The 12,118-nt window shown below is 40.7% G+C and overlaps 1 protein-coding gene across 4 annotated transcripts in view; it reads right to left on the bottom strand.

The window, feature by feature from the left end:
* The window catches only part of PREX2 (phosphatidylinositol-3,4,5-trisphosphate dependent Rac exchange factor 2), a 286,239-nt gene that overhangs the window by 123,317 nt on the left and 150,804 nt on the right, over positions 1-12,118 (bottom strand). For 3 of the 4 annotated variants that reach the window (XM_067712134.1, XM_067712135.1, XM_067712137.1), the window contains 2 exons: positions 9,408-9,592; positions 7,188-7,349 (listed from right to left, as the gene is read on the bottom strand). In XM_067712134.1, the coding sequence (XP_067568235.1) occupies positions 7,188-7,349; positions 9,408-9,592 (347 nt within the window). The remainder of the gene's footprint in view (positions 1-7,187; positions 7,350-9,407; positions 9,593-12,118) is intronic. The other variant, XM_067712136.1, reaches the window with a different exon arrangement.

Below are 12,118 nucleotides of genomic sequence, written 5' to 3' on the forward strand. Positions count from 1 at the left end.
GGGCCCATAATCATGGGTCCTGGAAATGTGGATATATTTTGAAGATCAAAAATGTGCTGGCAGACGGCATGCCCTGCTATTTAACGGTGAGCCCTTTCTGAAACAGACCTGAAATGAGGAAGGCAGAGTTCTTGTACTGACCGTGGTGGGCACGTGAAAATGCTCTGATCATGCCATACAGTAGTAAAGGGCCCTGGAAATGTGGACCTGTCATCTTCTTTAGCAACATCAAATGAAACACTGAGCTCACTCATCTGCTTTGGAGAAGCTCACAAGGAAAGACAAAAGTTCTTTTCCATAAATAAAAACTGCAATTTTGCAATAAAGAAACGTACAGGGTATGGGATAGGGGGTGGGAATGAGTTGGGATGGAAAATGCTTTAGACCTATTGTGGACCAAGCTTATTACCAGCTTCATTCATTCATCCAACAATGACCTATCCAGCGTGCTCTAAACCAGGCACGGTTCTAGGCACATTGGGAAACAGTGAATGAACAAAGATTCCTGTCTTCTGGGTGGTTACGTTCTAATGAGGGGAGAGGCAAACAATAAACATAGTAAGTCAAAGTCAAAGTGGGACTTTGCCACATGAGAGGTTGGCGAAAAAGGCGGAATCACCATAGGAGACTATGAATGGGCCACGAAGAAAGGATAAAACCAGGATAGGTCATGTCACAGAACACTGCTTAAAAAAGGTACAAGCTCGGGCTTCCCTGGTGGCGCAGTGGTTGAGAGTCCGCCTGCCGATGCAGGGGACACGGGTTCATGCCCCGGTGCGGGAGGATCCCACATGCCGCGGAGCGGCTGGGCCCCTGAGCTCAAGGCCGCTGAGCCTGCGCGTCCGGAGCCTGTGCTCCGCAACGGGAGAGGCCACAGCAGTGAGAGGCCCGCGTACCACAAACAAACAAACAAACAAACAAAAAAAAAGGTACAAGCTCAACTGCATCAGATGCTACTAAAACAAGGACTACAATGACAACAGTGAATAAGATTTGGCAAAATATAGGTCACCAGTGACCTTGGAAAGGGCCAGTTCAGTTACATGGAGGGAACCAGAGCCCACCTTCAGTGTGCTGAGAACGAAAGGTGAGTGAGACAGCAGGTGTGGACAGTGGGTGTGAACAGCGGGTATGGACAGCAGGTATGGACAGCGGGTATGGACAGCAGGTGTGGACAGCAGGTGTGGACAGCAGGTATGGACAGCGGGTATGGACAGCGGGTGTGGGCAGCAGGTGTGGACAGCAGGTATGGACAGCAGGTGTAGGTAGCTCTTTTTAGGACAGAGATCAAAGATGTGGAAGAGGAGGTAGAGAGGAGAGTGGCGGGCAAGGGAAATATTTATCTTTAATACAGATATTAAGGCATATTTGTGTATCGACAGGAAGAAGTCATTCTTGGAAAAGGAACTTCAGGTTTTGAATGCATTGGTAGTTAATTCATGAGTTACTGAGCATGACAACAAATTTAGATCCAATTACAGTCATTTGACTATAAGTCAAAAAAAATACAAACGTAAGCTATTATTCTGCAGACAGCCTCCCGTTTCAATGAAGTGTAAGAGCCCACTGGCATGGACCTACAGAAATTTTGTATCAGGGGAAGAGGACACGGGGAGAGACTTTACCCACAGTTTTCCCAATCCATACATCCGTTTGGGGATCATGTGGCATTAATAACTAAAGACACTCAGAATAGTCCACGTGAAACTTAGATTCCTACAGATAGTACTTTTGTGTAAAAAGGAACTATCTGTTAAAAGCTCATTAAATATTTATATGGAAGAAGTATCCCCAATGCCAAAAATAAGGCCAATTATGGAATTATTTGGAAACAGAGAATGAATCTAGAATTTTTAAAAGTTCTCAGGACAACAGAGAGTGAGCACGTTCCTCCAAACAGTGCATACTTTTATGTCTGGAATGACTGCCCACACTTCCTGCCCCACAGAGATTAAATACCAGCTTAGGGTTCATTCAGGTCCCCAGTAAGGTCTGAACATCTGTGGCCTATAACGCTGGCCAAAAACTTAAATGTGATTGCAGCAGCCTGGCTACGGAAACTGTAGAAATATCAACCCGTTTCTATTTTTAACACGTAAAACTTTTAGAGTCTAAATAATAAGGGAAAGCCAGCCTCTTTGAGATTTTAGTTTCTATGGATACATTTTATTTTATACAAAGAGGGCTGTTTGAAGCTTTCATCTGGGAGACAAATAGGTTGCTAATAATAGTTTAAAAGTAAATATGTGGAAATTAAAAATATATATTCACAAATGCTATAGTTTCTGTTGACACACATCTGTTACGTGGATGGAGCTGACCTTGCCTGACAGGCTGTTACCTTAGGTATCGACATTTTGTTCAAACAGAAAAGATCCTTGAAATGTTCTCTTGCTAACCTTGTTTCTCTCTTTCGTGAGAAAGATAGCCAGTGATTCTAAACAGGTTTACGGTCAAGAAGGGATGATGAAAGGACTGCTTTTAAAGCACTCATGTCCTGGTTAACTACAAGTTTCTCTTTATTTCTAAATTAAAAATAAAAATAAGTGAGACGGCACTCCATAGGACTGATACCTAGTTGGCTACCTGCCACGTATGTGACTTGAAGCAAATTCTTACTTCCTGAGAAAGAAGCAGGATGATAAGACTACTCAGTACACATGGCTACTTGGAGGCTCAAACAGCAACAATGTGCACACGAGAGCTTTCCAAACTTCAGTGACATTCTTTTTATCATTTCAAATCACTGCCCGGTAGCCTGTCCACCTCTCCTTTAAAAGCTTCCCAGGTGCCCAGTTACTCCTGAGGAAATGGAAGATGCTTCTCACTCCCCGGGATAACGTTGTTGAGAATCTCCGACACTTGGGGAAAAACTCTGCATATAATCCCCCAAAACATACATCTCTCAGTTTATTGCAAACCAGGTTGTTGTTAGAAACCAAGAAATAACACCTTCTTTATCACCATAACCAATTAATCATAGACGGTATATATTTTCCTCCTACACACAGCTTGAATTGATCTTTTTCTCTCTGTCCCCAATGCTTCTTTCTACATGAGTCCAAGTCACCCTCAACTTGGACATCTTACAAACAAATCTGATGATTATGTCACTTCAAAACATCACTGGAGGGGCTACCCTGGTGGCGCAGTGGTTAAGAATCCGCCTGTCGGTGCAGGGGACAGGGGTTCGAGCCCTGGTCCGGGAAGATCCCACATGCCGCGGAGCAACTGAGCCCGTGCGCCACAACTACTGAGCTTGCACTCTAGAGCCCGCGAGCCACAACTACTGAGCCCGCAGGCCACAACTACGGAAGCCCACGCGCCTAGAGCCCATGCTCCACAATGAGAAGCCACCGCAATGAGAAGCCCACGCACCTCAACAAAGAAGAGCTCCCGCTCACCACGACTAGAGAAAGCCCATGCACAGCAACGAAGACCCAACACAGCCAAAAATAAATAAAAATTAAAAAAAGAAAATCACTGGAAAAAAATCACATTTTGTCAGGTTTCCTTTTTAACTGCATCCAACTAAAATCCTCCTTTCTGGCCCAGGCAGTACGTCAACTCTTCATCAATCAGATCAGTCTCATTTCTAAGTCTTTGCCTTCATTTATGATCTCTCCCTTTACTCGAGAGCCATCTCTCTTCCTTTTCACTCTGACAGATCTTTCCAGCTGATAGCAGCTAGCATCTGCTGACCACTCAGTCCGAGATGATTTCTCCATTACTGAAATGCTATTGCCCTTGCAGTCAGAACCATACTGTTTAGCACATCAGCTGTGTAGCAAAGTATCAACTACAGGTAAACAAACAACAACCAGTTTTAGAATAAAAAGAAGCAAGGTTCAAATACCACTGCCGCTCCCAGCTGTGTGCCTTTGGGAAAGTTACTTGATCCCTCTGAGCTTCAGTCACTTTATCGATGAAACGGATAATATCTCATATCACTGTGTTGGTAAGATTATACAACACAGGCACACTGTAAAATACAGCTAGCATGCAATGCCTGATATAGACTGCTATAAACTGTTGCACGCTCTCTAACGGCACAGAGGACCAGCATATAGAGCAAGGTGCTGGGTGCCAGCGTGTTCAACCATTCATGGCAACACCTCCTAGTTGGCTAAGTAGTATTATTATCACTTCATGTATTTTGACCTTTCTTCCCAAGTAGATTGCACGTGGGGGAGGGCAGCCTTCTTCAAATAACTGACTTAAGCCCCTGCTGCCTATGTAAAAGATGCACATTTAGTGAGTATTTCCCCAGTCTTCCTGTCCCATCCTGCAACAAACTTGCTTTTGAGAACTTGAGTTTCTGACCAATGCTCTTTCATTAAAGAGTGTCTTAAAAATATCTTCCACATAAAACAAATTGCCGCTTCTTTTGCAGGGCTATGTTTATGGACACTGCCCTGACATTCCTGGTGTTGCCTCTTTGAAATCCAGGGTGAGAGATTTCCTTTAGAACTTAGACCAAGAAAACCTTTACTTCTCTTAAGAAACATGTATGTATCACAGGGATGTTGATAAATAAGTAACGGACTCTGTTTCCCTTTTCATTTTGGCCATCAGGAAGCTGAAGGCCAAATATAATATTCCACTTTAGCAAGTAAACAGAGTCTTAGGACCTGCTTACCTATAGCCCCCTTTTCCCTGATGGTCTACACCATCTGTTCTAATAAAGCTTTACCTCTAAATTTACCTACTCATTTTCCTCCAATATTCATCCTTGCCTTCTTTCTCTTAGTAATAAAATTCCTTGAGTTTCAGTTTGGCACATGGATGCCTAGTTTGAGACTACATTTCCCAGCCTCCCTTTCACTAAACAACAGGATGTGAACAGTAGTGATGTGTACAACTTCTGGGTCCTGCCCTCAAAAGGAAGTGCTTTACTCTCCACTTCCTGTTTCCCCTTCTAAGGGGCATTCATTTAGACATGGTGGTAGTGCACCAGGTCTGGCTTTGTGGAAGAGGGCAAAATCCTAGGGGAGAAAACAAAAGTATAGAAGGATCCCTAGAAGATCATCAAGCCCCACCTCACTGGACTCCTATCAGATTGTACTTTCACATGAGTGAGAAATAAACTTTCTATCTGGTTTAAGCCTCTGTTGCCTTGGTCCTTCTTAAAGCAGCTGAATCAATACCCTATGTAATATACCCTCATCTTAATGTTTTATTTTTATTTCTATATTTTACCTTTTCTTATGTGTATTTCTTTAAGCTACTTCTACTGCTTTTGCTGTTTGAATGAATGGAGAGAAGAAAATAGGAACAAAATCCAAAAAAGGTAGAAAAATGACACATGCAAGTGACAAGCTTGACAACCAGAATCTGCCTGAACCCTACCATGCTTTATACAGATCCATCTCTGAAGTAGAATGACTCTCTTTTCAAAATGTGTTCAAAAGGGGACTACTAATTTGCATTTTTTTAGAGCTTTTAAATTTCACTTCAAAGCATTGTCACCTCTCATAGAGACAGGAGAAGTAAAAAGAAAATCTTCCGTTCTTCAGCTTCAACGGGACATATCCATGGAATCTTTCCCAAACTTAAAGAGGTCAATAGCAATCGTGGAAAGAAGGTGAACAGATGTGACAGTTATGCAGTGATCTTGAATATCATTTTTTCTTCATGTAAATGGACTTATAAAAAATTATGACATCAATACATATTCAACTTAACAAGCCTAACAGTGTAGGAAAGGCTTAAAGAAAAACACAGTGAGCCTGCTTCCCCTTCCCCTCCCTGAGGCAACCAAATTGAAATCCCTTGGGTATTCGTTCACACATTTCCCTATTTTTGTATGGAAATATCTGGACACATATTGACTTATCTTTTATTTGCCATACCAAACACAGACAGCTAACTCATATTCATAAACACTGGGATAAATAATATTTCCTAGTATGACTACCACAATTTAAGCAACCGGCCTCACTTTGAGGGAAATAATTAGCTAGCCTCCCACTGACACAAACAGGAAAAAAAAAAGAAAACCTACTATATGCTTTAGAGATCAATCTTTATTTATTCTACCTCTAAAATATATCCTCGAGTTCACCTAATGTTCTCTGTCTCCTCTGTCTTCCCCAGAGTCCAAGCCATGACCGTCACTCACCTGGACTATTGCAATCGCTTCCCACCCCTCTCTACGCCTCACTTCTTGCCCCTTGCAATCCATTCCTACAGAGGAACTGGCATGATCTTTCAAAAACCTAAATTAGATGAAGTCATCCTTCTTTCTAAAATTTTCCAACTGCTTCTCATCGATGTAAGACGAAAATCCAAACACCTTCCAAAGTCCTGAAAGGTACGAAGAGCTTCCACGCCACGTCATACCTGTCCCTGCCAAAGCCTCCGCCCTTACGACTGACTGGTCAGTCTTCCCCTGACACCCTGACCTTCTTTTTGCTTTGGGGCCTCTGTACCAGCTGCTCTGTCTACCTGGACGCTTCTTCCTCCCATTTAAAGGAAGAGTTCTACTTGTCATTCAGACATGAGTTTCCCAGAGAGGCTTCCTCTGTAGCCACCCAGCCTGGAGTTCCCACCCTAGCACTTCCCGCCGTAGCTTTCCTCACAACTCTCTCCAATTTTTGATTTCCCCCTTTGTAGAGATTTATTTACTTCGCTGTTGTCTCCCCCACTCAAATGGAAGCACCGTGAGAGGAAAGACCTTCTCTCCTTTGCTGCCGTATTCCTGGTACCAAGAACACTGCTTCACACACAAAAGGTGCTCAATTAATATGTCAAATGAATGAGGCAATGAATCCATTTAAAACAGCCGATGCTCCATGTACTTTCTGATTGAGGGCTCTGTTCCCTCTGTCAAGAGAACAGGGAACGAAGAACTATAGTGTAATAATAAAAATCTGATTTCAGAATTAGGTGGCCTGGATTTAAACCCCAACTCTATTCTTTCCAGTAAGTAAGTTAATTCTTTAGGCCTCAGTTATTATTTTTGGAAAATGTGGAATAATGGTTTAGCTTACAAGTTTGCAAAGATCAAATGAGGCAAAGGATGTGAAGGCATTCAAAAAACTCTAAAATGTTACATAAATGTTATCATTATTTCAATAAAGCAGTACATAAATAAGTAATGAAAAATATCAAGAATTGAATTCAATTTGACATTAATAATAATTTAAATAATAATTACTTGTAAAATACATACATAGAGCTTTTACCTTTTTATAACTGGATATTCTCTGACATATGCGCTCAATTTTTTCATTGCAAACAGCACTGAATTTACTCTGAAGGTCAGTAGGAATCACCTCGCTCAAAGAGTTAAGGCTGGTGCAGTTCTGTACAAAATGATCATCGCTTTTAGCCAGGGCTTCAAGAATCTGTAGACACACACACACACACACACACACACACACACACAAAATAGAACAAGAAAATAAAACCTTCAAAATCAGCCAAACAAAATGTTCACGATTCCACAGCACAGGGTGACTTTCCCCAGTGTGCTTGCTGCTTTCAGCTGCCCGGGATTTGTGTGCTCAGTAAACCCTGGCAGTGAAGTGATGGACTTCTGTGTCTGGCATCTCCTGTTTCCCCTTCTGCTGGCTATAAAAGGCTGCCTGAGGGAGGTGAGGGGACTTCAAAGACTCCCTGCTGGATAAATCAGTACACTCTGATGTGTACACTCTCATATTTTAGTCAGAGTTACTCAGAACATTTTTTCTCTCAGTTTGGTAGTAGAACAACAAAAACTAAGGAAAACCATAACCTTGCTTGCTACTGAGAGCCTGGTACAGAGAGTGCGTTTAACAAATGTTTGCTGAAGGAATGAATACATGAGACTTTCTCTTGATAAAGTAAAAAGCACTGTTGCTTTCAGCGTCTGAACTCCATCTGATAAAAGTGTTAGATAAAAGCATCCACATGACGTATTCAGCTAGTAAATCCTTTTGGCTGTTTTAATCAATTATAAGGCAGCGTGTGTGTGTGTGTGTGTGTGTGTGTGTGTGTACACCATGAATCACTGAGAATTTCTCATGAACTGGGAATTAATTATGTTTATTATTTATATGTAGCATTCATGATTGTTCAAAGATCACAAAGACTGATTACACCCTTACCTGACAGTTTTATAATATTGTGTGAGACAACCTACAGACGCTGTGTTTATTTGACCTCCTTCACCACCTCCATTCCCCTGTCTTGCAGAATATAGAGTGTGAGTTTTTTGTTTCATCACTAGTCTAGAAATTAGAGCTCACTTTAGCATTAGCAGTGTGATCTTGGTTAAATTTCGTAATTTCTTTGACTTTCTTTTCTTCATGTGTAAAACAGAAATCTGTGCAGACTAAGTTGTACAGTTGTCATATATAAAGTAATCCACGTAATCTTGCCAATTTGAAATAGCTAGAAAATGAGATAAAATAATTACAGTAACCTGATCCCAAACTCTTCCATGGATCCTCTTAATAGTATAATGTAGCTGGGAAGGGGTTGCATTTTGAAAATACAGATTCTCTATCAGTAGGTACATATAGTGGTACAATGCCATCAGAATGATGGGATTTTTTTCAAAAGTTAACTTTCAGAATATAAAACAAAAACATAAAATAATTATTTTTGAAATAGTGCATTTGGATTTTTATATTATTTTTCCGCTAAAATAAAAAAATACATGTTATTAATGCTAGATCTATCTCAACTACACACATTCAAAACAAGAATTGAAATGAAGAAATAAAGGTGGCAAAGCTATACAAAAGCAGATGGAACACTAAACCTCCAACCTGTGGAGGGTCCAACAGGAGTCTGATCGATTTACCTTGTGGAAGGATCATGAGAAGCAAACACAGGGTCGCCTCTTACTTAGCATATGTTTTATCCATTTGGATGAAGACCCCCTTTCTCCCTTCCTGTTTTGCTGTAGTCTAAGGACTAAGTACAAGATCCTTTGCAACTAAGAATTGTATAAATACCTGAAGATCTATTCATAAACTGATCTCTAAGCTTCGAGCAATTTTATGAAATAAACATGAGACTTGCAGAATTTGAATGCGTTTTACGACTTCAAATATTCTTCACAGGATTATGTACATTTAGGAAAGCACCACCTGTCATGAAAACCGTCTGAAACGTATTCATGATACTGAGTTAACAGACGTAGTAAACTTACTAAATGCAAAGACACCTTTGCCAAATCAACTAATGCTCGCCTGGGCAAGCGTCCCATCTAACATGACACTGTGCTCCAAGAGATCAATTAAAAAAAAAAAAAGACTGTACACAAACTGAGTAATGGGGGGAAAAAGAAAAAGAACTTCAGTGAGTGGACAGCTGAAACATGTACAGCTATTTACATTTTTTGAAGTGGGGGTGAGGGAGGGTTTTAGCTGCTTAACCAAGAACAAAATCCCTTCCTTTGCAGGGATCGCTCGTACCTTGGCAGTGAGGCTGAAGAAACCTTTGGGTTCGATCATCTTCTCCACCACGTTGCACTTGATCCCGGCGGTGCTGTCATACTCGTACACGACGCCATACTCTAGGTGGACGTTATCCACTGTCAGACTCACGTGCTCCTTCTTCCCGTCGATGATGGCCATGGTGTTGAACTTGTCAATTACCTCTGGAATAAAGATAACTTTAATTCAGCAAATTCAGGAAGGGTTTGTTAATCTCTTCAAATAATTTAAGTCTCTTTGAATAATTTTTAAAGAGTTCTTTAAAGGGTGACTAAATCTGCTGTGCTAAATGAAGCGTCTATTCTGGTTAACATTTTAAAAAATAAGAACATTTAAAAAAATACATGATTGACCGATCCAAATCTTACCACTCTAATATGGCTAGTCTTATCTTTACACACCCGTTTTGATCTATGGACCATATGTATGCCTATTTATACCTATATCAACATTAAACGTACAATTTTTTCATTAAAAGCATGCATAACTTAAAGTCAGGGTTCCTAAAACTGCGTCAAACATTGGATTAATATTTTCTCAAAGCAGAAAAAATACAGAAAACCATACTGAAGAAGCAGAGAGGAGATGGAATAATTATTTTTTTAAGCAGGGAGTGCCTGAATTTTCCCAAACAGCATCTTCTGAAGCTGACTCATTGCGAAAATGTGTCATTGTTCACTGTAATAAAATTTCCATCTGGAATGTATTCCTATAGGTTTTTGGCCAACAATCAGTCAGCTAGGGGAAAAAAACACCTAAAGTCTCAAGCAAGAAACTGCTGAGGAATCTAACAGTAAATAGTAAATAAGCGAAAAGAGAATATTAGCTTACTTAACACAATTAAGCCCTAGAATAACAGAAACAGTAAATATAAAATAGGCAAAAGCAGGGCTTCCCTGTTGGCGCAGTGGTTAAGAATCGACCTGCCAATGCAGGGGACATGGGTTCGAGCCCTGGTCCGGGAAGATCCCACATGCCGCGGGGCAACTAAGCCCACGCGCCGCAACTACTGAGATTGCGCTCTGGAGCCTGTGAGCCACAACTACTGAGCCCACGTGTCACAACTACTGAAGCCCACGCACCTAGAGCCTGTGCTCCGCAACAAGAGAAGCCACTGCAATGAGAAGCCCACGTACCGCAACGAAGAGTAGCCCCTGCTCTCCGCAACTAGAGAAAGCCCGCACGCAGCAACGAAGACCCAACGCAGCCAAAAATAAATAAATAAAATAAATAAATTTATTTTAAAAAATAGGCAAAGGCAGAAAAATGGTTTTCTTTAAAATAATTAAGTCCAAGAATAGCTATAAATCAATTTCCAGAGCATCTCATTAACCCATTCTACCTTTCACCGTGGCACCAATGATGATTAGCAAAAACTAACTATAAATGAGGAATAAAAGCCTCAAGATAAGGTCCTGAGATTTGTCCTGGTTTGAATAAATAAAAGAGCTGATTTAGCACTACAGCTTTGCTGCTCCAGTGAGATTGAAATATTCCTGATGTTGTTCATGATCTGAGAAGCTCCTCCCAAGTGCCCTTCCAGGAATGGAGGGAAAACCGCTTTTCCTAAGTACCCCCATGTGATTCAGTGTGCATAGCAAATTCTCCAGCTATGCTGGTTCGGAAGAAACTAATAGTACAATAAAAATGTCCAGAGACATCCACCAATAGTATAAGTGGAAAGATACCAAGAAAATGTAGGAGAGGATTCAAGGACTTCCATGAAAAAGTTTATAATGATATTTCAAGGTATTTGTTACATGCAAACGTAAACGTAGTTGCCTCAGTCCCTTCACCCTTCGCCACTGAATACAGTGACCTGCAGGTTTGCTTCACTGAGAAAACAGAAATGGTATGAGTCCTTAACAAAAGATCTCTCTCCCTGTCATACTCACGTTATTAGTTTGCCTCCTTCATTACTGTAAGAATACAGTAAAAGTTACTTGAATCAAGAAAGTATTTTCAAAACAAGGACCTACTGTATAGCACAGGGAACTATATTCAATATCTTATAATAACCTATAATGGAAAAAACTCTGAAAAAGAATACATATATACGTATAACAATTACTTTGCTGTACACCTGAGACTCACACAACATTGTAAATCAACTACATTTCTATTTAAAAGAAAAGGAAAAAAATGTATTTTCAAAGGAACTATGGACCTTCTAAACTAGGGCTTCTCCTATTGTAATGTACATACAGGTAAGACCTTGTTAAAATGGAGATTCCCATTCAGTAGATCTGGGGTGGGGCTGAGATTCTGCATCTCTGTCTTACTCAGGTGATGCTGATACTGCTGGTTTGTGAACCACAGTGGAGTGGGAAGGTGCACACAATGTTTAAACTCAAAATAAGGAAACATCCTAACTTGGGTTTGAATCGTCATTCCACTGCTTCCTGGCTTGGGCACGCCCATTCACCTATATGGGTCTCTATTTCTTCTCCCATAAAATGAGAATGATGATAATCACACCTTTAATAGATTTTCGTTTTTGATGACTTGATGAGATAATCCACGTAAAACATTTAATAAAGTACCTAAGAAAGTGTCATAGCTATTCTATGTCAGTCACCAGCAATTATGACTTAGGGATTTGACGTGGCATCTATCTGAGATGACCAAGAAGTGGCTTGAACATATAAGGTTTTCAATAACTGGGATGCGGCAATGGCACAAGGACAAAG

This window comes from Pseudorca crassidens, chromosome 17 (genome assembly GCF_039906515.1).
Source record: "Pseudorca crassidens isolate mPseCra1 chromosome 17, mPseCra1.hap1, whole genome shotgun sequence".
In the NCBI taxonomy this organism is placed as follows: domain Eukaryota; kingdom Metazoa; phylum Chordata; class Mammalia; order Artiodactyla; family Delphinidae; genus Pseudorca; species Pseudorca crassidens.